At 40.6% G+C, this 21,059-nt stretch overlaps 1 protein-coding gene across 1 annotated transcript; it reads left to right on the top strand.

Annotated features, from left to right (window-relative positions):
* The first annotated feature begins 207 nt into the window (after nucleotides 1–207).
* Nucleotides 208–21,059, top strand: hnrnpua (heterogeneous nuclear ribonucleoprotein Ua). The gene is made up of 14 exons (XM_060831282.1): nucleotides 208–1,063; nucleotides 4,998–5,124; nucleotides 5,209–5,282; nucleotides 7,184–7,323; nucleotides 7,415–7,514; nucleotides 10,460–10,572; nucleotides 11,751–12,014; nucleotides 12,571–12,690; nucleotides 13,328–13,456; nucleotides 13,894–14,062; nucleotides 15,320–15,586; nucleotides 16,388–16,593; nucleotides 18,650–18,754; nucleotides 19,752–21,059. Exons 1-14 carry the CDS (start codon nucleotides 334–336, stop codon nucleotides 19,806–19,808), a joined length of 2,601 nt encoding a protein of 866 aa, XP_060687265.1. The 5' UTR covers nucleotides 208–333; the 3' UTR covers nucleotides 19,809–21,059.

Genomic DNA, 21,059 nt, shown 5'->3' with positions numbered 1-21,059 from the left:
CCAGTAACAGCCCTGTCGATGATGCACAGTCAGTCAGTGGAATCTAGTTAGTAATCCAGTAACAGCCCTGTCGATGATGCACAGTCAGTGGGATCTAGTTAGTAATCCAGTAACAGTTCTGTTGGGAATCCCTCTGCTCCTCCAGCAGAGGCGCTCACACTCGGGGGTTTACGGTAGGCCGGAGCTGGCCCACACTGAGTCTGCGCGGCGCCGAGCCGAGCCTCGAGGAGCCGGGTCGGTCGGTGGGTGCAGGGAGACGGAGCCCGAACTGAAGCGGAGCCCGAGGCCGAGTGCCCCCCCCCCCCCTCCGCCGCCGCCGCCAGCGCTCTCACCATGAGCGACATCAACGTGAAGAAGCTGAAGGTGCCCGAGCTCAAGGATGAGCTGAAGCGGCGCGGCCTGAGCGTGCAGGGCCTGAAAGCCGAGCTCCAGGAGCGGCTGCAGGCCGCACTCGACGCCGAGGCCGAGGAGGAGATGATGGAGGAGGAGGAGGAGGAGGACGGGGCGCCGGGGCCGCTGGAGACCCCCGAGAACGGCGAGGAGGAGCTGGAAGACGAGGAGACGGCCGGCGCCGAGGAGGAGGAGGACGAGGAGGAGGAGCCGCCGCCACCGCCGCCGTTGGCGGGAGGAGACAAAGCCCAGGCCCGGGGCCCGGGACTCAACGGCGCTGCCCTGGCCGCGAGGCTGGAACCGTCCGCGGCCGCACTCGGCCAAGCCCCGCTGCCGGAGGCGGAGGAGGAGGGAGAGGAGTCTCAAGGAGAGGCCGAAGTCCTGGCCGGAGCCGGGGGAGGGGGAGGGGGAATGGACGGCGGCGAGGACGAGGAGGAGGAGGTCGAGAGCAAAACAGGCGAGAGCGGCCTGGGCGACGAGGAGGAGGAGGAGGAGGAGAACGGCATGGCGGAGGCGGCGGTGCCGGAGCAGGCCCAGGCCCCGGCCCAGGCCCAGCAAAGAGCGGGAGAAGAGGAAACAATGGAGCTGGGGGGCGGCGAGGCGCGGGCTGGCGGCAAACAGGAGCCTGAGGCCGCCTCGGGCCCAGCTGCCGCCCCTCAGCTCCCCGGCAAAGGTGGGCAACCCTACCCCCCCTGCCCATCCCCCCCCCTGCCTTGGGGGGGGCGTATTTATTTAATAATTATTTAAAAGAACAGTCCTAAAATTGTTTTAAAACACCCACGAGCCCCAGAAGCCCATCACTTCCGGCGGCACCGTTGGGCTCCTGCAGCTGGGCGCGCGTGTGGGTGGGGGGGAGGGGGAGGCTGCTTCAGCCCCGTCCATCTCACACAGAGAGAGACTGGGTCTAATATGGGGGGGGGTGGGGGTGGGGGGAGGTTGTGTGTGGGGGGTGGGGGATCCAGGGTGGCTGCAGGAAGGAAGGAAGCCTCTGAGAAAATGGAGGGTGGAAATAATGCAAACCAAAATGGAGTAGCGCAGGGAATTAGGAAGAAAAAAGGGTTTGCAAGGGGGAGGGGGGGGGACAGAAATAACTCGTGCACTTTTATTTTAAAATCGCCTCGCGTCTGCTTTTCGATTTTTTAAAAAAAAATTTAGGAAAAATATATAACTGGCGGCGCTGTCAGGGCCAAATAAGGCACATGGTTTTTAGCCAGAGCGTTTCGATGAAAGGCAGGCCGTTAGGATGGAGTGGGGCTGACGCTAAAACATCAGGGCACCCAGGGTACAATAACCTGGCTGAAAATGTGTTGCTGGTCAAAGCACAGCAGGCCAGGCAGCATCTCAGAATTCCCTATTCCTGAGATGCTGCCTGGCCTGCTGTGCTTTGACCAGCAACACATTTTCAGCTGTGATCTCCAGCATCTGCAGACCTCATTTTTTTACTACAATAACCTGGCTGCAAAGGTGCAGGGAAGGACTGGAGTTGCATATGCAGTCGGGTGCTTGTACTTTGCACCTCTGCATGTTGCTGAAAATGTGTTGCTGGTCAGTTTTGAGTTGGGACTGCCGAGACGTTTTGGAGGAGTTTGAGAATGTTAACGCTGATTTATGAAGCAACTGCATGTGAGAAATGTGGTCATAGTTCTGTGGATGATGTTGAATGGAGATCAGTTCTAGGTTTTAAGGCAATAATGCATTCTTAAAGTTCCCAGAAATCATATGAGACTGAGAAGATAAAACACTGGGAATGGTTTAGAAAAGTGTGAAGCCAAGCCGATACAGCTCCAATGTGTGGGAAGGCTTTGACAAAAACTGCAGGTTACAAATGATGAAATTAGCTAATGCATTATATGTGTGAAGCTACCTTTACTCTGTAGGTTGGATGTTGGATTGATATGGGGTCATGGGAAAAATTGTTTATTTTGGAAGACAGCCATGTGTTTCTCAACATGGAAGGCAAAGGGAGGTTGGAGGTACGTTACTTGTGAGGCCCCATGATTCAGAGAGAATCTTTGTGTTGGCGCTATTATTTTTATACAGGGTAAACATTTAGGGAAGGCAGGCCATTTTCAGTGGCTCTTAATGAGCAAACCTTTATCACGTTTCAATCTTTGAAAAATCTACACTCCCTAAGGAGAAAATTAAATAATTAATATAGTCTATTGAATCAGCATCTGTCAGGTAATTCAAGTGTAAATTCTAAGATAGGAAAATTTGATTTTTTTTCTTAAAAGTCATCCTTAGATTAATACAAGTAGTCTACATTTTCACCTCAACTTCACGTTCATCCAAAGCTTGAAATGTTCATTCCACGTAAAAGCTAAAAAAAATTTTAAAAGTAGATTATGTCCTGCTACCTGCTGAACTGGAAATTTATAAATGTACAAATTTGCATAGTTCTCTCTCCATCAACAATTGATGACTAACTAACATCTATTGTGTATTTAATTACACTTCATGGTCATCTTCACTTGAAGCAGAATATTGCACAGTGATTGTGTGATGTAGCTATCCTGTTATTATAAAATAACAATGCATGTTGTGCATTGTAATTAATTCTGTGGAACAGCCATTCACAAACTTGGCTTCTTCAGAGTGTGCATGTGTGTATATGGCATGACTGCTGGACTGTACAACTGAGAGCAAGTGGACACCATCCCTTCTGAGAAAAGGCCGAATATGGTTTATTGAGCTTCCTCTGTCCAGGTTTGAAGACAATTACTCTGCTTTGGTGTGCAGAGGATGTGCTGCTTGGGTTGAGACTCAATTTTTCGGCATGTAGATAAATGTACATTGCTTATAGACAGCTCCCTTCAGGCTGGTTTATTTTGAGTGTTTGAGAGTATTCAGACTTGGTAAAATCTTGTTTTGTTAAAGTACCCAGGCAATCTGTACACCATGCATTGTCAAGTCTGACAAGGTATCCCATTGTTTTGTTCAACTCCCTCACTACTTATGTACCAACTTTTCAGCAGTGACTGTTGAGATCCTCTGAAACACATTACATACCCAGTAGACATTGGCTAATCTCTTCAATTCTGAGCCTCCAAAATAAGTGGAAATGCTCACACTATAGTTGAATTTAACATGTGTTGTCCAAGTATGCTTGAGTTTTTAATATTGACTGCAATTTTTAAAAGAGCTGAAAGTCATGTATAGTTTAACATTCTAAACCAGGCAAAGCTTAGAACAAAGTTTGGTGTAAATTTAATTCAGTGATGAACTTAAGTCCCTTGAAAGAAACCACGTTAGTAGATCTGACAGTTTTGATGTCTTCATACGTGCCATTGCCATTCTCCTTCCCTCCAGAAAAGTATCCTTACTGAATTTGTTGCCCTACTGATATTGAGTAGTGCAAACTAGGCAGCTGCTTTCAGGCTAACAGCGGGAATTGCCTATTAATAGTCAAAACTATTTCTGGAAACAGCTTTTGTGTTCCATTTCAATCTCCCAGTGACAGAGCTGTCCTATTTGTGCTGCAGCCTCTTTCATCAGCACATTTCCACTAAGGAATAATTAACCACCCTTTATTACATCCTTCTTCAATGTGAAAGTGGTTTGTGAAATACTTTATAGATGCATTCATAATACAACTGTCAAGTATGCCAAAGTGAAAGTTTCATGTTGATTAAAAGTGTAAATTTTACTTGAACTCTGATTCCAGGCCTGGAGGAAGCAGTTACTTGTTTTGCTCAATGCTGAATCTGTGTTGTAAATGCATGTTAAATTTAACTCCTTCGTTCGTATGTAATTTAATAATACAACATTTGCAACAGAACAAGAATTACAAATAAACAATCACTTGTGGCAAAGGCTTATTACCTGTATTATAGAATAAAAATGTCTTTCTGGAAATAACGTATAGCCTTCAACCTTTTCCCATATGGGTCCACAGTACAAAATGATCTCTAAATTAGCATTCTAAATCGAGTGGCTGGTCAAGGAATTGAATAATCAAGAAACATGTTTGCTGTTATGCTGAGGTGAGTTCTTTCAGCAGAGCTTACCTCAGTTTTAATGATGCAGTGGTATTGGGTAGAGTAGAGACAATGAATTTGGGACAGTTATTGGGTAGGAGGTCAGCGGAGGGAGGTACTGGAGCAGTTGCTGTTCTTGGTCAAGTGTGTTTCTCCTTTTGTGAAACTAGAATCTGGTAAAGTTGACATGTTTACAAGGGCTATGATCAGTGTTTATCAGATTGGGCGTGCAGAAACATCATGTGGCATATCTTTAATCCTTTTCAAAAATGTTAGAACAGGAAAGTTCAGATTTATGAATAATTCAGTTCCTGGGTTAAATACCCTCAATTGTAGATAAGTGTTGTAGTTATCATTGAGCCAATAAATTCTTTTGTTCTTTTGAAAGGAAACAAAAGGAAAGTTTTACAATATATAAGACCACTTGCACTTTCTATCTATTGTTAACTCTGGGTAAAATGTAATCAATTTAAGTTAAACAAATTGAAGTCAGTCCTCATTTAGAACAGTCAAAGTAATTCTCACACTTTATGCATTTTTATTGATTTTAATTTGTTATTTTGCATACTTAGTTTCATCATTTCAGTGGAACCTTGTAATCTTGAATTTGTAACCTGATTTGTTTTTTAGGAAAAGATAGCCAGGCTGAACAGACAACTGATAAAGGTAAAGAGCAAAATCGCAAAGGTGTAAAGAGACCTCATGAAGACCATGGACGTGGCTACTACGAATATATTGAAGAAAACAAATATAGACGGTATGATTAACTTATCAGTTCATGTACCTTGCTGCTGTTCATTTTAATGCCAAACCATAGACTAATATGTATGACCATTTTTAGGTCCAAGTCTCCCCAGCCCCCTGTGGAAGAAGATGAGGAAGAATTTGATGATACTGTAGTTGCCCTGGATACATGTACGTGATGTTAACTAAATCGGGTAATTATGTCTTATAAAATGAGATGAGGCAGGAATTTGATTTAGTGGGAAATGCAAAATTGCTGCCAAAGTCACCACACTCGGATATAATCGTGCTGAGGACCACCCAATCACAGAACTCCCCACAGTGACATAGTGCAATCGCATATCACATTACTGTATCCCCTGCCCTCCTTTACCCAGTGTCAAAGTTTCCTGGGAGAAAAAAAATGGCAGTTCATTCCATACACACACCATCCTCTGTCTGAAAAGGTTGCTCTTTAGGCCTCCTATAAATCTTTCCCCTCTTACTTTGAATCTGTGCCCTCCAGCCAAATCATTCATCTGATCTATGGACCTAATTTTATTTGCTTATGTAACTTCAATGACTTTACCAACTATGCCTACCATGGTCCCTTTACTGTTTCATTATGCATTGTATAATTTACACTGGGGGGGGGGGGGGCATTCATTTAATTTGACCACTTGCTCAGTCAGGTAGGAGGAGCTGGTGATCATTTATTTTTGTAGATGTTTTAACATCTTTCTATACCTGGTGTCCAATCGGTCTGTAATTCTTAATTTTTGGTTCCTTCCCCTTTTTAAGTATGGCAGTCTCATAATTTCCTTTGGTTATTTTAAACTTGCAAAACCTTCAGAGCTCTTAAAATAGATTAACACATTTCTTGTATGATGTATCTCATGTCATTTGAAAACTTGGGTGTTCATTTGCACTTCAGGCATACTTTCTCTTCAAATCTAACTTAATTGATATCTAATGGCTGTGGAAGTCCAGCACCATTCTAAATCAGTACTGCAGCAGCCCACAATCCTTGGCCTTCCTAATGAAAGCCTGGAATTTTGCCATTGTATTGTTCTAACTGACGAGTTACCTTGAAAGCCGATGCTTGTCACAATCTTAAAATTCATTTTTTGAACTGTAATTTTCCTTCAAAGTCTGAAGTAAATCTTTGGAGCAATAGAATACATGTTCTGACCCCTCTGGGATGTCCACATTTTCTGGCGTACCTCATCAGAGGAGAGCGTAAATAGATATTTTGCGCGTTCTCAGTGGCTAGTTGCCAGATTTTATTGGGGGGGGGGTGTGGTTTATGGTATCACAAAAATGGGCGGATAGCATTGAGGGAAAGCTCTCAAGTTGCATCTTTTTTGTTATTGAGGTCCTTATGCAGGCTTCTATTAGTAACTTATGGAAAAAGAAAACTTCAGTTTATTTCTTCTCCAATGCATAAATTTGCAACTTATTTTTAATTAATTTCCCTAATATTAGTTGTCTTATTTTGCTTCTGTTTTGATATATTATTAAAATAATTGATTTAGTTACTATAAGTTTCTTGTTGGGAAAATCTTTTTAACGACACTGACTTTAAATCAGTAATGGCTGAGCAGTTTTCTAATTGTCGTAATGTTCTTTTTAGTTTATGTTGTGCTATTATGAGTGCATAATAGTATTTAACCTTGCAACAAGGAGGAAATTGGTGTCTCCTGTCCTTGTGGGTGTTTAAAAAATGTTGCGCAACTTCAGTTCGTGCTCTTAAAGCTCTATTTTGATATAGCTTAGTCCCTGAAAAGATGATGGAAATATTCTAGTAATTACTCTATCACTGTTGCTGCACTAATTCTGTTGTCAAATAAGCAACATAATGTTAGTGCAGGTCACTCATTCTTTGGGTTCAGTCTTCTGCCTTAGTTTCTAAGTGGTGATCTTTGTGGTTGGTTTTCTTTAGCTGGCGTATAGCATTATCTTCGACTATCAGGTGGGAAATATCCCCTATATGCTGAATTCATGCCAGTGCAAGTCAGTGTGTGCTAGCAGTAGGTTTTCTGCTGTACTAGGTGACGTGTTAAAGTACTAACGCATACAATGTTCTTTTACAGACAACTGCGATTTGCACTTTAAGATCAATAGAGATCGGTTTGGCGCCATGCCACTGACTATGGAAGGATTTGCCTATCTTTGGGCTGGAGGGAGAGCTTCTTATGGAGTTAGCAAAGGCAAAATCTGCTTTGAGATGAAGGTAAGTTTTCTCTTTTTGTGTGCAAATAACTTTTAAAAACTCAAATTTATGATGGTATTGTCTGACTTTTGTCTGATATTTGTGTTAACAGGTAACTGAGAAAATACCAGTGAAGCATTTGCCGCCTGATCAGACTGACCCACATGAAGTGAGGGTTGGCTGGTCGCTGGCTTCCCACAGCATGTTACTTGGTGAGTTTTTCAATACCCTTTCTTTGCAGCCTTTCTCCGGTTCTTTTCTCGATCTCCTTACAGAGGTGAACCCGCACGATTATTTGTGGGATAGGCACCTGATTTCAGTCCAAGTGCAATTCCTCAAGTCTGGTAAAGAACTATTATCTGTTGGTTAACAGGCTTAAAAATTGCTGCATTTTGAATATGTTGTAGACCCATAATTTGATTTAATTATACATGAAAGTTTTCTTTTGAGAGAGTCCTAGAAAAGGATGGTGGTTTATATCATGTTAGTTACCAAATGGCAGTGAACCTGGAACCATATTGTAATGGTTTCAGTGGCACCTTTCAAAAAGGAAACTATTTGCTGAATATAGTAACCTGTTATTTTGTAGAACAGATAGAGAATTACAGAACTTTGTTTAAACAACTTGCATTCACCACTTTGGTATGAGTAATGAAGGCAAGCATACTGAATGCTTTCTTCACCACCCTATCTAGCTGTAATGCAAATTTTAAAGAACTATGCACTTGAACCGCTATGTGTCTCTGTTCTACAACACCACTCAGAGCCCTACCATTATGGTTATGTTAGCAGTTTGATGGTATGAGGCTTTTTTGTAATTTTTAAATAAAATTCCAAATATAAGTGCTGCCTATGGGTGATAAACATGTTAGACATTTTTCATTGTTTGAGTTGGATTTAATCTCAAACCAGAGTGAAGTTGAAAACTTCCCCATAGCTGGCTGTAACAATACTATGTGAAAAGAGAGGCAGTTTTAATCCAGTTTGATGTGGAATGTGCAGCTCAACATTGCTCCTAATTTAACACAGATTGGCCACATAGAACTATTAAGGGATGTAGAACATCACAGTAAGTAAAGGATGCTTTGGATCATGGCACATTGAACCAACATTGAGTGTCACTGGCAATCCACCAAGTGCACCAGGGTTGTGCTGTATGCTTGATTGTCTGCTAAAAATAGTAAAGCATTTCATAACTAAACGTTTACTATTTCTCATCTTGAGGAAAATAAATAATTTCAAATCAGTGACCAAGGAGAATGCGATTTAAACAATCATATGTCACCATGTCAAGGTTCTATGTGTTTATATTTTTGCACTTGCAAACATAATTCTAGCTTATATTGTCTCTGAGAAACCATCATGAATATTATCATTTTACAGAATTGTGGAAATAGTCATTTGTACTGTATTTTGCAGGGGAATTTGCAATGATGTTTGCTTGAGTAAATAAATTTACTGCATATAAACTAAACAAAGCAGATTCGAGGCTTGATTCTCACTTGGCCTCATTGATGTCAGGTTCTGTAATTTTGGCTTTGTCCCAGTGCAGAGGAGGTTGAATCAAATATTTCATTTGGGTTTCTGCTTGTCATTTGATGACAAGCAATGAAATCACCAACTTGTGAACAGTTAGTGAGGCACTGGCATGCTGCAAGTTGTACATTTTCTGAGATATTCTTGGTGTCCAAACACAAAAGCAAAGAATGTCCACTTACTTGGTGAACTGAGACTGAGCAGCAGAGAAACTTCAAGGTCCGGTGCCGTAGCTACATATGAGAAAGAAAACTGAAGGAAACCAAAGTAAGATTTCACAGACAATAGCACCTCATAGTATTAAACATTCCTGTATTAAATAATATGGGAAATGTATCAGGTTTTAAAGAATTCTTAAGTTTTTTTTGTCATATTTGTACAATAATTCTTAATCCTGTATTTTAAAATAAAAGGATATTTTGAATACCAGAGGGCCTTCTGGTTTCTTGTTTCTGAATTTGTTCTTTAAAACTAGATATGAGCTATATTATTTAATGTAAAAATGTCTTGCAGTCTCAGAGTTCTGTGCAGATTCTGATACCTTATTTTTCTGTCTCTCTTTCACTTTGAGGGAAAGAGAAACAGAAATATTTTAGTTTCCTTTGCTGGTTCTTTTATATAGCTGTCTTCCTGTCTCCATATTTTCATTGGTTTTTTCCTCCTTTTTTTTTAGCCCCAAGAAGTTTTTAACGTTCATAGCTGAGACAGATAATCCTCCTGGAAACAGTTTGATTTTAGATCTTTGTGTTGTCCATTTTAACTTGTACACATGACAAATGCATTTTGCCATGTGTAGGTTCCCTGTTCTTCTCACATAATGCTGAATCATACTCCTGATGGGGTTACACATTAGACTTGCCACTTTTCACAAACTTCTGATATAACAGCATTTCCAGGAGACATTCAGATGTAGCTGAAGAAAAATATACTGTTGTGTAAACTGAGGGCATGGTTTTAGAGTTGGTTCTGAAACCAAATGAGTGTCCAAGGAATTTCTGGCACAAAGCAGCATTGCAATGGTAGCAGGTGACTCAGAATCTTTTTGAAGATATGCCACCTGTTGTAGTAAAGCTATAATACTTGAGGGCAGATGAATTTTAAGGCATTGTTGGAACATTCTCTCTCTCCGCATTTTAGCTGTTTTCTGTTGATGCGAGATAATAACTGTATGTTTGCATATCTCTTGTGGTGACATAGAATGTGTAGCAATGCCTTTATTATGCTTGAGCAAAATTAGGAGCATGGCAATTATTGGAAAGAAAGATAGACAAAGATTTGTTCAGTCTCTCTTGACCTGGTGGTCATGGCTTGAATGTCGTTATAATCTAGAAATAGAGGCCACAAGTTGCTTTTCTTGAAAGCAGTGTACCTGACCACCACTTGTCCAATTTTGCTTGATTCCAATTCTGATGTGGTTTAAGTTGTGACCTGTTCTAATGTGGAGTCTGCTACAAAGGGAAAGGTCAGCCTTTTCTCCACAGCCTCTAACTGGCCTATGTATATCTTTCCATTTCTTCCAAATATTTTGGGAAACAATTGTTTTAGTGTCTACTACTAAATTCTTGACCCAGGCCACACAAGTTGTTTAAGTTTAATTTGTTTCAAACTCTTTCGCTTACAGGTGAAGAAGAACTTTCTGTCGGCTACTCCGGAAATGGCACAAAATGTTCAAATTGCAAATCTGAAGATTATGGTGAAAAGTTTGGAGAAAATGATGTGATTGGCTGCTTTCTTGTAAGTTAATATTTGTAAGGAATAGTGGCATCAGAGTGAATGAATCATTCTCATTTCTCACCTACTTCTCATGTCTATAAACCTCAGTGGATAGCAATTATTTGAGTTCCTGGTTAATGAGGTCAAGAAACCCACATATTCAATTACTTATGTTGTTTTAAATGCAAAGTTTAAAAAATGATTCCATATTTGTTCAGCTCCTTCACATCGGATTTAATCATTACTGTGCCACTGGTATCAATATTATCGGGGAATCAGAGATGTACAGTACAGAAACAGACCCTTCGGTCCAACTCATCTATGCCGACCAGATATCCCAACCTAATCTAGTCCCGCTTGCTAACCCCCAGCCCATATCCCTCCAAACCTTTCCTATTCATCATTTCAATAAGAAGGAGACCAGAATTGCATGCAATATTCCAAAAGTGGCCTAACCAACATCGTGTACAGCCACAATATGACCTCCCAGCTCCAGTACTCCATGCTCTGACCAATAAAGGAAAGCATACCAAACACCGTCTTCACTGCCCTATCTATTTGTGTCCTACTTTCAAGGAACTATGAACCAGCACTCCAAGGTCTCTCTGTTCAGCAACACTCCCTTGGACCTTATCATTAAGTGTATAAGTCCTGCTAAGATTTGCTTTCACAAAATGCAGCACCTCGCATTTATCTAAATTAAACTCTATCTGCCACTTCTCAGCCCATTGGCCCATCTGATCAAGATCCAGTTGTAATCTGAGATAAGGTAAAATTAAACATTGATTTGATTTTGTTTAGAGTGAATTCTCAAAATAAATGAAAGGATATTAATGAAAGGAACTTTGTAAACATACTTTATCTCTCGTGCTTTTAATATCAAGAGCAGAGCATTGCAGGTTTCAAAGATATTTTACATTCCCCATGGAAAGTTTTGGTAAGTGTTGAGGTTCCTACTGCATTCAGTATGATTTTTGAGACATGCTCCCCATCTATAGGAAATGAGGCTTTGAAAAATCTTCTGTCCGCAGTTATGGTGCTGATTGCTGGATTCAGAGGAGGGCTATTTATTGGTGATGTTCAGCCAAGCTTGTGTGACAGTAACTATCAAATTCTCATAAGCTGTGGACTGCAGTCAAGTCTACTTGAAATTTGCTGTCTGCTGGAAATTATAGTGCTCCCACTGTTTTTTGTTACAGAACTTTGATGCTGATGAAGTGGAAGTCTCTTATTCCAAAAACGGTCAGGATCTGGGTGTTGCATTTAAGATTGGGAAAGATCATCTCACTGACAAAGCCTTATTTCCGCATGTTCTATGCCACAATTGTGCAGTGGAACTTAACTTTGGACAGATGGAGACTCCCTACTTTCCGATTCCAGAAGGCTTCACCTTCATCCAGCAGGTTCCATTGGAGGAGCGTGTTCGAGGGCCAAGGGGACCCAAAACCAAAGGAGAATGTGAGGTAAGTGTGGTACTTCGCAATTGTTATCATTACATGGTGGCTCAAAAGTAAGAACATTGGAGAGTAAACTCCTCTGGCTCGATCATGGCTTCATTTTACCCACCTTTTGATTTCAAATCCCTTGACCCATTGCCTAACAAAGGTCCTCGCATTGAAAAATGTCAAAAATTATTTCTCACTGGGTTTTCTTTTCCAGTATGACTCTATAGTGTACCAGGAGTTTGTCAACATTTAAAGTGCCATATTTGTTCCCGTATTTGATATTACATTGTTCCTTTTTTTTTAAAATAAAGTGTTCACTGTTCTGGTTCTGCCTAGGCATGGCCATAATATCATCACTATATACTTTCTTCCTTCACTGGTTGTTACACTTCAATATGTATGGCTGCAATACGTTTTTTCCTAAATTATGTTGGATGCACTGTGATAGTGTGATAGACTAATGCTGTAAAATGTAGCTTGCAGAAGATCCTTTATTCAGCGTTAATATTTCATAGTCATATCTGAAACAGGACACTTCGAATAGTTTGTAATAATATTGTTTGGTTTGTTTTAGGTTTTGATGATGGTTGGCCTGCCTGGAACTGGCAAATCAGTGTGGGTTTCAAAGCATGCAGCAGAGTACCCAGGCAAATATAACATTCTGGGGACAAACAACATCATGGATATAATGAAGGTAAGATACATGAGAACCATCAGACCATTTTGCATCTGGAAATGTGCATTCCTTGTAAGCATGCATTCCTAGTAAACCGCAATGATTTATTTATTACATAATCTATTATAGCATACTCTGAGTCTAATTTTGAGCTGTGATTTTTCTTATGCCCTAAATACTTCAAAATCCTGTATTGACTGTAACTGTGTAGTTGCAACTTCCAGTGAGTAGGTGGTGCTCTGCAATGAGTTCCTAACGTCTTTTCCTGCTTCATTCCCAACTCATGTTTATCTCATGATGGGCATGTCATTTACTAATGTTGGGAAACTAACATGGAAACAGATTGAACAGTGACAGTTAACTAAGTCCTCCTCATTGTAAGGGAAATTAATAGGAAGTGTTACCACAGAATAACAATTTTGGTGCCACTTTTTAAAAAAAACCTGGAAAACTTACATGGTAATACTACAAAAGAAATCATTAATTACGTTCCTGACAACATTCACGTAGTAAAAGGCTAAGGAATGCAAATGAACAAAGATTCCACTAAACAGCAAATACCTTGGCGGAAAAAAATCTCTGCGAACAGATTAAACCGTGGTTGATCCTAATTTTACCATTTTCTTGAATGTTCAGAATTTGTGCTCTCTTTCAGGTTTTGAGCTTCAAGCGTCAGAAGACTGACAGAGGTAAACTAACTACGTTGATTCAGCAAGCCACACAGTGTTTGAGCAAGTTTATTGAGATCGCAGCTCGCAAGAAGCGCAACTACATCCTCGATCAGGTGTGCTGATAATTGCTCTTTCTCCTGTCATTGTCTGGTTATATATTCAGGTTTATTTCTGTTCCTATGCATAATCTAATTAGGTCAGATTGTTTGGGAGACAAGGAAAGATTTAGGGCAAGAGTTTGATGCATTGCAATAAATAGATATTGAGTATAGATTATAGATAGGACAGTTAAGTTTTTGCTAAGTAGGAAAGCAACCAAATAACCCAGTATAATTGCACTTTGATTCCATACAATCAAGCATCTTTGTAATATGTTTGCTATAATTAATTGTATACTTGGTGCACAATAACTAATGCTGTCTTATCAGCTTTGCTGGGTTTAAATTAAGATGGGATACTATGCAAGAATGGGAGGTTTTGGGGGTGCCTGGAAACTCAAAATGAGAAGCATAGTTTTTTTTTCAAAAAAACTTTTAATTTTCTTGTGTAGACAAATGTGTGTGCAGCTGCACAAAGAAGGAAGATGTGCCTGTTCGCAGGCTTCCAACGTAAAGCGGTTGTCATTTGCCCATCAGATGAAGAATATAAGGAGCGTTCAAAGAAGAAAGCAGAGGAAGAGGGAAAGGATGTCCCAGAGCATGCTGTTCTGAAAATGAAAGGTGTAGATCAAATTTGAGCGCAACCCTGGTGTTGCCTTATCAATCAGTTTTTCTTTGGAAGCTAGAATACCTAGTCTTGCTCTGTAGTTTGGATGTGTTAGTGGTACAGTGGTGCACTTAATGGTCACCTCCAGTCTTTTTACCAAACCTTAAAATATAATTTTGCCCTTTTGGTTTTTTTTATTTCTTTATCTGTTACATTGGATCTTTTTGTCTTTCAATATTAGTTAAGTGTAATTTTAGAGAGATGCTTGACTTGGGTATTTTACCTGCCTTCTATATAAGAAATGTTTTATGTGTTTAGAAGTCTTGCTTCAGAAGTAATCATAACCTTAAGCTACTGCCATACAGCTGTTTGTACTTTATTTTACCCATGAACTTCTCATTTTAGCTTAGCATGACTTGTAGGCAAAAAGCACACTGTTTCTTGCGCACCGATGCAGTGTAGTTTCTGATGTGTTTTGTGGAAGGAGCTACACATGAATCCAGTAAATGTTCTTTGGTGCGTTATATCCAGGGTATTATCTCACTACTTAGGGTCACTGGTGTAACATCATCTTAATTTGGAAAGAATGCTTTGATGCCTCCTTTTGGACTGAATTTCCTAAATTTATTTTTTACAAGGGTTTTAATCTTGCTGTCTTTTACCACTTCTCAGTGCAAGGAATAACCTGGATTGAAGGAGGAAGGGTGCTATCCTGGATTTTGAGCTTCTATTGAAGCTCTTTTTAATGCATTAGCTGAAAATCTGTGGCTCTGAGAAGTAGTGATCAGGGCCACTCCATTCAGGATAATAGATCTGCACTTGGTCTTGGTAAATAAGGGCCTGATGTTACGTGAATGTCTCCCTGTATGAGGCTGGTGAGTCAGGGTGGTAGTTGCTGCTGTTTAGTGATTCCTCCTCCTCTCTCGCGCTCTCTCTCGCCGCTCTCTCTCGCTCTCTCCTCTTCCTTTTCCCCCCTCCCCCCCCATAAAAAAGAAAAGACATGTGTATGGACTTTGGGTGAGTACAGAGTTTAGCTGTGATGCTTCAGAGTTGAGTAGCCTATTTACACTACACTTTCTCTGGTCTATCCTGCCCATTAGATCCCCTCTTGACATGCTTCAAGTGAGCAAGAAGGGAGGGAGGTTTTAATAGCAATGCAATGAGGTTACAATGGTCTACTTATCCAAGGACAGCATTACCAAACTGCAGATGAATTTCAATATTAAATTATTCTACTTTGTGTTGATTTTTACTTTGGTCTGTTTTTTAAGGTATCTACACATTGCCTGAACCAGGTGATTTTCTGGATGAGGTGAGCTACGCAGAGTTGCAAAAGGAGGATGCTCAGAAATTGCTTGAGAAATATAAGGAGGAAAGTAAAACCGCTCTTCCACCAGAGAAAAAGCCCAATACCAGTTCTGGAAAGAGAGCAATGAATCGGGGGCGGAGTGGTCAACGAGGTGGAATGAACCAATACAATAGAGGTGGCCAGAGAGGAGGGCGTGGCGGATATCAGAACCGTGGCAATTACCGAGGAGGTAAGCAGATTATACAGGCTTTGTACTTTATGCAGATTTGTACAAATAGAGGCTTCATTTCCAGCTTTCTGTTGGAAAATGCTTACAATTTGCCACGTGTTTACAATGTGAAACTTGATCTTTCATTGCTGCCCAGCAATGAAATTATTTTTATATCACCTATGGGTGCAACAGCATCTGCAGGAAGGTGGGGAGTACCACTTTCTAGATGACTTCTGGGCTTGTCTACCTTCTCAAGATATTAATGTTTTCAGCTATGATTTCATTTTCCCTGGCATCCTCCAGCGTCTTTGCTCCAGTATTTGTAATTGCTGTGAGTCTCAATTGCTGACTGGGTAGTAGGATGAGAACATGTTCTTGCTTGACATCTACAAATACGTTTGCAGCAGGAGTTTCTAGTACTTCTCAAGGTGAAGAATCGTCCCTTTTTTTTCTGATTTCCAGATTTCCAAGACCCGTTATGGTCATAGTTTTGACTGAAATCAGAATACATCAAACAGAAGACCTGGTCTTTGGCTCACCCCAGAATCTGGTCTTTAGAACCTGATTTCATTTGTATTCTAGAGAAATAACTTTATTAGGAGAAAGTTTTTCTATAAGCTGACTTTTTTTAACAGAAAAATACAATATAAAAGGAGACCATTCAGACCATTGTGTCTGTGTCAGCTCTTTGAAGCAACTATCCTGTTGGTCCCTTTTTACCTTTCTTTTCCTCGTGGTTCTGTGGCTTATTCCCCTTTGACCTGAAATATTAAATGGAATTGAAATGTGATGTTGAGAAGCTCTGTCTTTTCCAAACAGGTTCAAACCGTGGACAGTATAATAGAAGAGGAAATCAGCAAAGCCGTGGCTATGCTCATAATCAGCGTTTCACTCCAATGATAGGCTACAACAGAGGTGGTTTTATCGAAAGACCCTCTTACAGTGGAAGAGGGGGTTCTTACAACCACAGGGGCGTGGCAGACAACCACAGGGGTCCAGGCAGCAACAGAGGAGGCTATGGACAAGTAATGAATAGATTCTGAATTTTTTATTTGTCTGTAAGAAAATGCTCTCTGGCAGCAAACTATTTCTGTGTAACATACCGCACCCAAGACTTCTAAATTATTCTGTTAGGTAGTCCCATGAATCTTACTTTTTAAAAAAAGAAATGAGCTTATAAACAGTTGTTTTAGTTGCCTGTAAGAATTAGAATCCTTATAGTGTCGAAACAGGTCCTTCGGCCCAGCATCCACACGTGACTTCTGAAGAGTATCCCACCCAAACCTATTCCCCATTACTCAGCATTTACTTCTGACTAATTCACTTAACCTACACATCCCTGAACAGTGTGAGGAATTTAGCACGGCCAATTCACCTAACCTGCACATCTTTGGATAGTGGGAGGAGTCCGGAGCACCTGGAGGAAACCCACACAGACATGGGGAGATTATGAAAACTCCACACAGACAGTCGCCAAAGACTGGACCCGAACCCAGGTCCCTGGCACTGTGAGGCAGCAGTGCTTGCCACTGTGCCACCCCAAGACTGAAGTTGGCAACTTCAAATTTTGTCAAATAAATAGTCTGACGTGGGTATTCTCAGCCAAACCTCTGATCATTTGTTTTTCTGTGACTGCTTAATAATTTTGCAATAGTTGCATTTATTGCAGGGAAGATTAAATCTGTGGAAGGGATATTTTCCTGCAGATGCAAAGGGCCTGGGCAATACCATATGTGGAATCCTGTTTGTTTTGTGCCCTTTCTTTGACAAAAGACATAATTGTTCTAGATGTAGTTCATAGAAAGTTCACTTGTCTCATTTTTGGGTGTGGGGATTTACCATGAGGATATTGTTTCTGTACCCATCAAAGCTTAGCAAAGACTTTTTCATTGAACTAAATGAAGGCATAATTAGATTTTTGATAAATGAGTTATGCTTGGGCAGTGGGGTCGTGACCACAGTCAGATCATAAATGCTCATATTGAATGGTGAAGCAGGCTCGAAGGGCCATATGGCCCACTCCACTTCATCGTAAGTTCCTAATTACATCAATCTTCCTCTTCAATCTTCTGTCTGGTCTTCACTTCCTTCCACCTTTGCTTGTCCTTTCACTGAGAGTAACAAAGTCTAAGAGGAGGCATGGACAATTCTTCTAAATAATTTCAGTATATTCATACAGTATTGCTTCCATCTGCTGATTCTGTCGTGCTTTGTAGGGCTTAATCAGCACATTCAATGGGTAAAATCAGCACATTCAATGGGTTATAACATTTTGCTATTAAGCCATATGACATGCTATCAAAGCAAATAAATAGATTTTTAAAGAGCCTCTTGAAGGAAAGGTTTGAGAAGTTTGGATGAAATTCCAGGGCCTAGGGCCTGGGAAACTGAAGGCTCCTGGTGGAGTAATTAATTAAAGTCCGGGTTCCTCAAGACTAGAAAGAAATGGGTGCAGAGTCTCTGGGGATATGGGAGCTGGAGGAGATTAGAGATGGGAGGGCTACTTCAGCCCTAGTCATGGTAGTTAACTTTAAAAATAAAACTGTTACTTTTGAGAAAACAAAACTTTGAAATGGTGACAATCAATTTTTATACCATTTTAGTTGCATCATTTATTGGATACTTGACCAGGATTATGGGTCACCAATTATAAAGTCTGAGGGATCCTTGGAAAAATTGGGTTGCTGAGACTGTAGAAGATCTTGTCCCTCTTTGTAGTGCATCCCTTGTACAAATGAATGTACCAGCTGGTTATGCTGCAGTAGGAAGAAGAGAATTTCAGCAGGCTCACCTTTACCATTGAATGAAGTGAAACTCTGTTAGTTACACCGCATGGGTCATTCCTGATCAGCACCCCCTCAACATCATACCATGGAAAACTGCCTATTTCCTTATTTTGATGCTGCGTGTTCCTTTTTAATCACAATAATGATCATATTATGAATAGATGGGGAAATCTCCCAATAGTGAAATTAGACCTTGAGCACTTGGGCATCCCGATTCAGATACATCTTGAATGTCAGAGTAAGTGGAAAACTGCTCACCTATCTGTTGACTAAAATACTTCTTATATTACGACAGAATTTCAGAGGCAGGGGAAATCGTGGCTTCAACCAAGGCTACAGAAATGAAAACTTCCTCCAAGGTCAGGGCTACAAACAGAACTGGAGCCGTCAACAGCAGGCAGTAAGTAACATTTACTACAAGATAGTGACCAGCAAACAAATCAGATTCATCTATAGTCCTGTTTTTAAAAAGCAAGTAATATTCAGCTTTTGCCAATTTAAAAACTATTTAATATAGTTTTCGATTGGGGTATTTAAAGTATGAAATCATCTGGAGATTTTCTTCAAAGCAGTTTAAAAAAATCATACATAAAGCAGGTGGTTTTCAAATTTTGTTCATGTGAGAGTGAGTGCTAATAAGGGAATGTTTGAGTATTAAAGTTTATGGAGTACCTTGAAGCAGCTTGGAGTGGAAGGATGGATGAGCAGAAATGGTAATGGAGACAGGGTGTGCTTCGTTTCAAATCTCATCTGTGGGTTGACCTCAATGCCTGAGACCTTAATTATCAACTATCTCTGAAACCCGTAGAGAAAAGGACTTTCGGCAGCTCACTTCAGTGCCACTGAAAGGCTGCCTTTACCTGTATTTTGAAAAAAAATGTATCCCATGTGTTTCTGTTGCATAAAATATAGAGATGGAAGAGAGCAGGATGGTAGTTTTTCAATGTTTTTCATGCCATCTAGAGTTACATATACTTTGAAATACTGTTCCCTTTACCCAGGTTAACTGCAACTCCATGAAAAGCTTTTGGAGCTTTGTTTTCTGTTATTTAGGATCTTTCTGATTCTCTTTTGGGCGGCACGGTGGCACAGTGGTTAGCACTGCTGCCTCACAGCAGCAGAGACCCGGGTTCAATTCCCGACTCAGGCAACTGACTGTGTGGAAGTCTGCACATTCTCCCCGTGTCTGCTTGGGTCCCTCCGGGTGCTCCGGTTTCCTCCCACAGTCCAAAGATGAGCAGGTCAGGTGAATTGGCCATGCTAAATTGCCCGTAGTGTTAGATAGGGGGTAAATGTTGGGGTATGCGCTTCAGTGGGTCGGTGTGGACTTGTTAGGCCGAAGGGCCTGTTTCCACACTGTAAGTAATTTAATCTAATCTGTTTTTTCAATCATGCAGCGACTGCAACAGTTCTGGAGCCAGTACAGCAATCAGTATAACAAAGACTACTACTAGGATCTGCAGTGAGTGAATGAACAATGGTTTCACCGCAGCTGTAATTTCAACCAAGAGATGTCAACTTTTTTAATCTTGATTTTTAAACATTCCAAAACAAAGTGCCTGCAGGTCGTATTTGGAAGCTTTATCAATTAATTGATTTTTAAGTGTCTTTTATTTTTTTACATTTTAATTGTAATGTTTAGGTGAAATGTGGTGAACCTCCAATTTCTAGAGGATTAAAACATTTTCAGTTTCTGCATTTTTTTCTGTAAAATTTTATCAAATAAAATCCCCCCGAACTTGTGCTTTGTGTGTCACTCGTTTATTAATGAACCATCATAGTGTTGGGTTCACGATTCTGCTCAGTCTGATGCACTCTTTTTTTGCCTCCAGATGGTGCAAATTCAGGCACTTCCATCCCTCACAGTTCAATGACAATAGAAAAGTGATCAATTTGGGGAAAGGTTGTGGAAAATACCTATTTTTTGCACCATTAACAAATTTAATACATGTATATTTTTATTCATTCATTTTATCAAAGGATGATGCAGTTTACAACAATTTACAATATTTCCATACTATTTAATCAATTGAATTTAAATTTTACGGATCTAGAGAACAACAACAAATGCTGACCTAGTCAGCAACACTTTCGCTCCTTTTAAAAGCTGCCATGATAGGGTTTGGGCGCTCACCCTGACTTTATTAGTCCAGGCCTCTGCATTGCTACCCTGTAACGTAAGCACTGTAATACTGTACCTAACCCAAATCCCAGGAATTCATCAAGCCTCAAAAGGGCTAAAATTAAAGGTGTTGCCTGGAAAGAAGTAACTATTTACTATAATTTTCTGACCCTGGAGGTGGTGATTCACAATGGCAGTGAACATAGACAAGAGTGTGGTGCTGGAAAAGCACAGCAGGTCACCCGGCTCATGCCCAAAACATTGATTCTCCTGTTCCTCGGATGCTGCCTGACCTGCTGTTCCAGCACCATACACCCGACTCTGGTCTCCAGCATCTGCAGTCCTTACTTTCTTCTACTGAACATAAAGATAACTTAAAAGAAGTTCTGGGATTTACATATTAATGAATTGAAAACTGCATTCTAACAGATGAAAGATTTAACAAACCAGGTTTGTTCAATATATCACTGTATGACACTGTAATCTTTTGCTATAAATTGTCGTATGATCTAATACTCCACAACCACCTGATGGAGCAGCGCTCCGAAAGCTAGTGCTTCCAAATAAACCTGTTGGACTACAA

This window comes from Hemiscyllium ocellatum, chromosome 10 (genome assembly GCF_020745735.1).
Source record: "Hemiscyllium ocellatum isolate sHemOce1 chromosome 10, sHemOce1.pat.X.cur, whole genome shotgun sequence".
Classification (NCBI taxonomy): domain Eukaryota; kingdom Metazoa; phylum Chordata; class Chondrichthyes; order Orectolobiformes; family Hemiscylliidae; genus Hemiscyllium; species Hemiscyllium ocellatum.
This window is presented reverse-complemented; position numbering and strand designations above follow the sequence as displayed.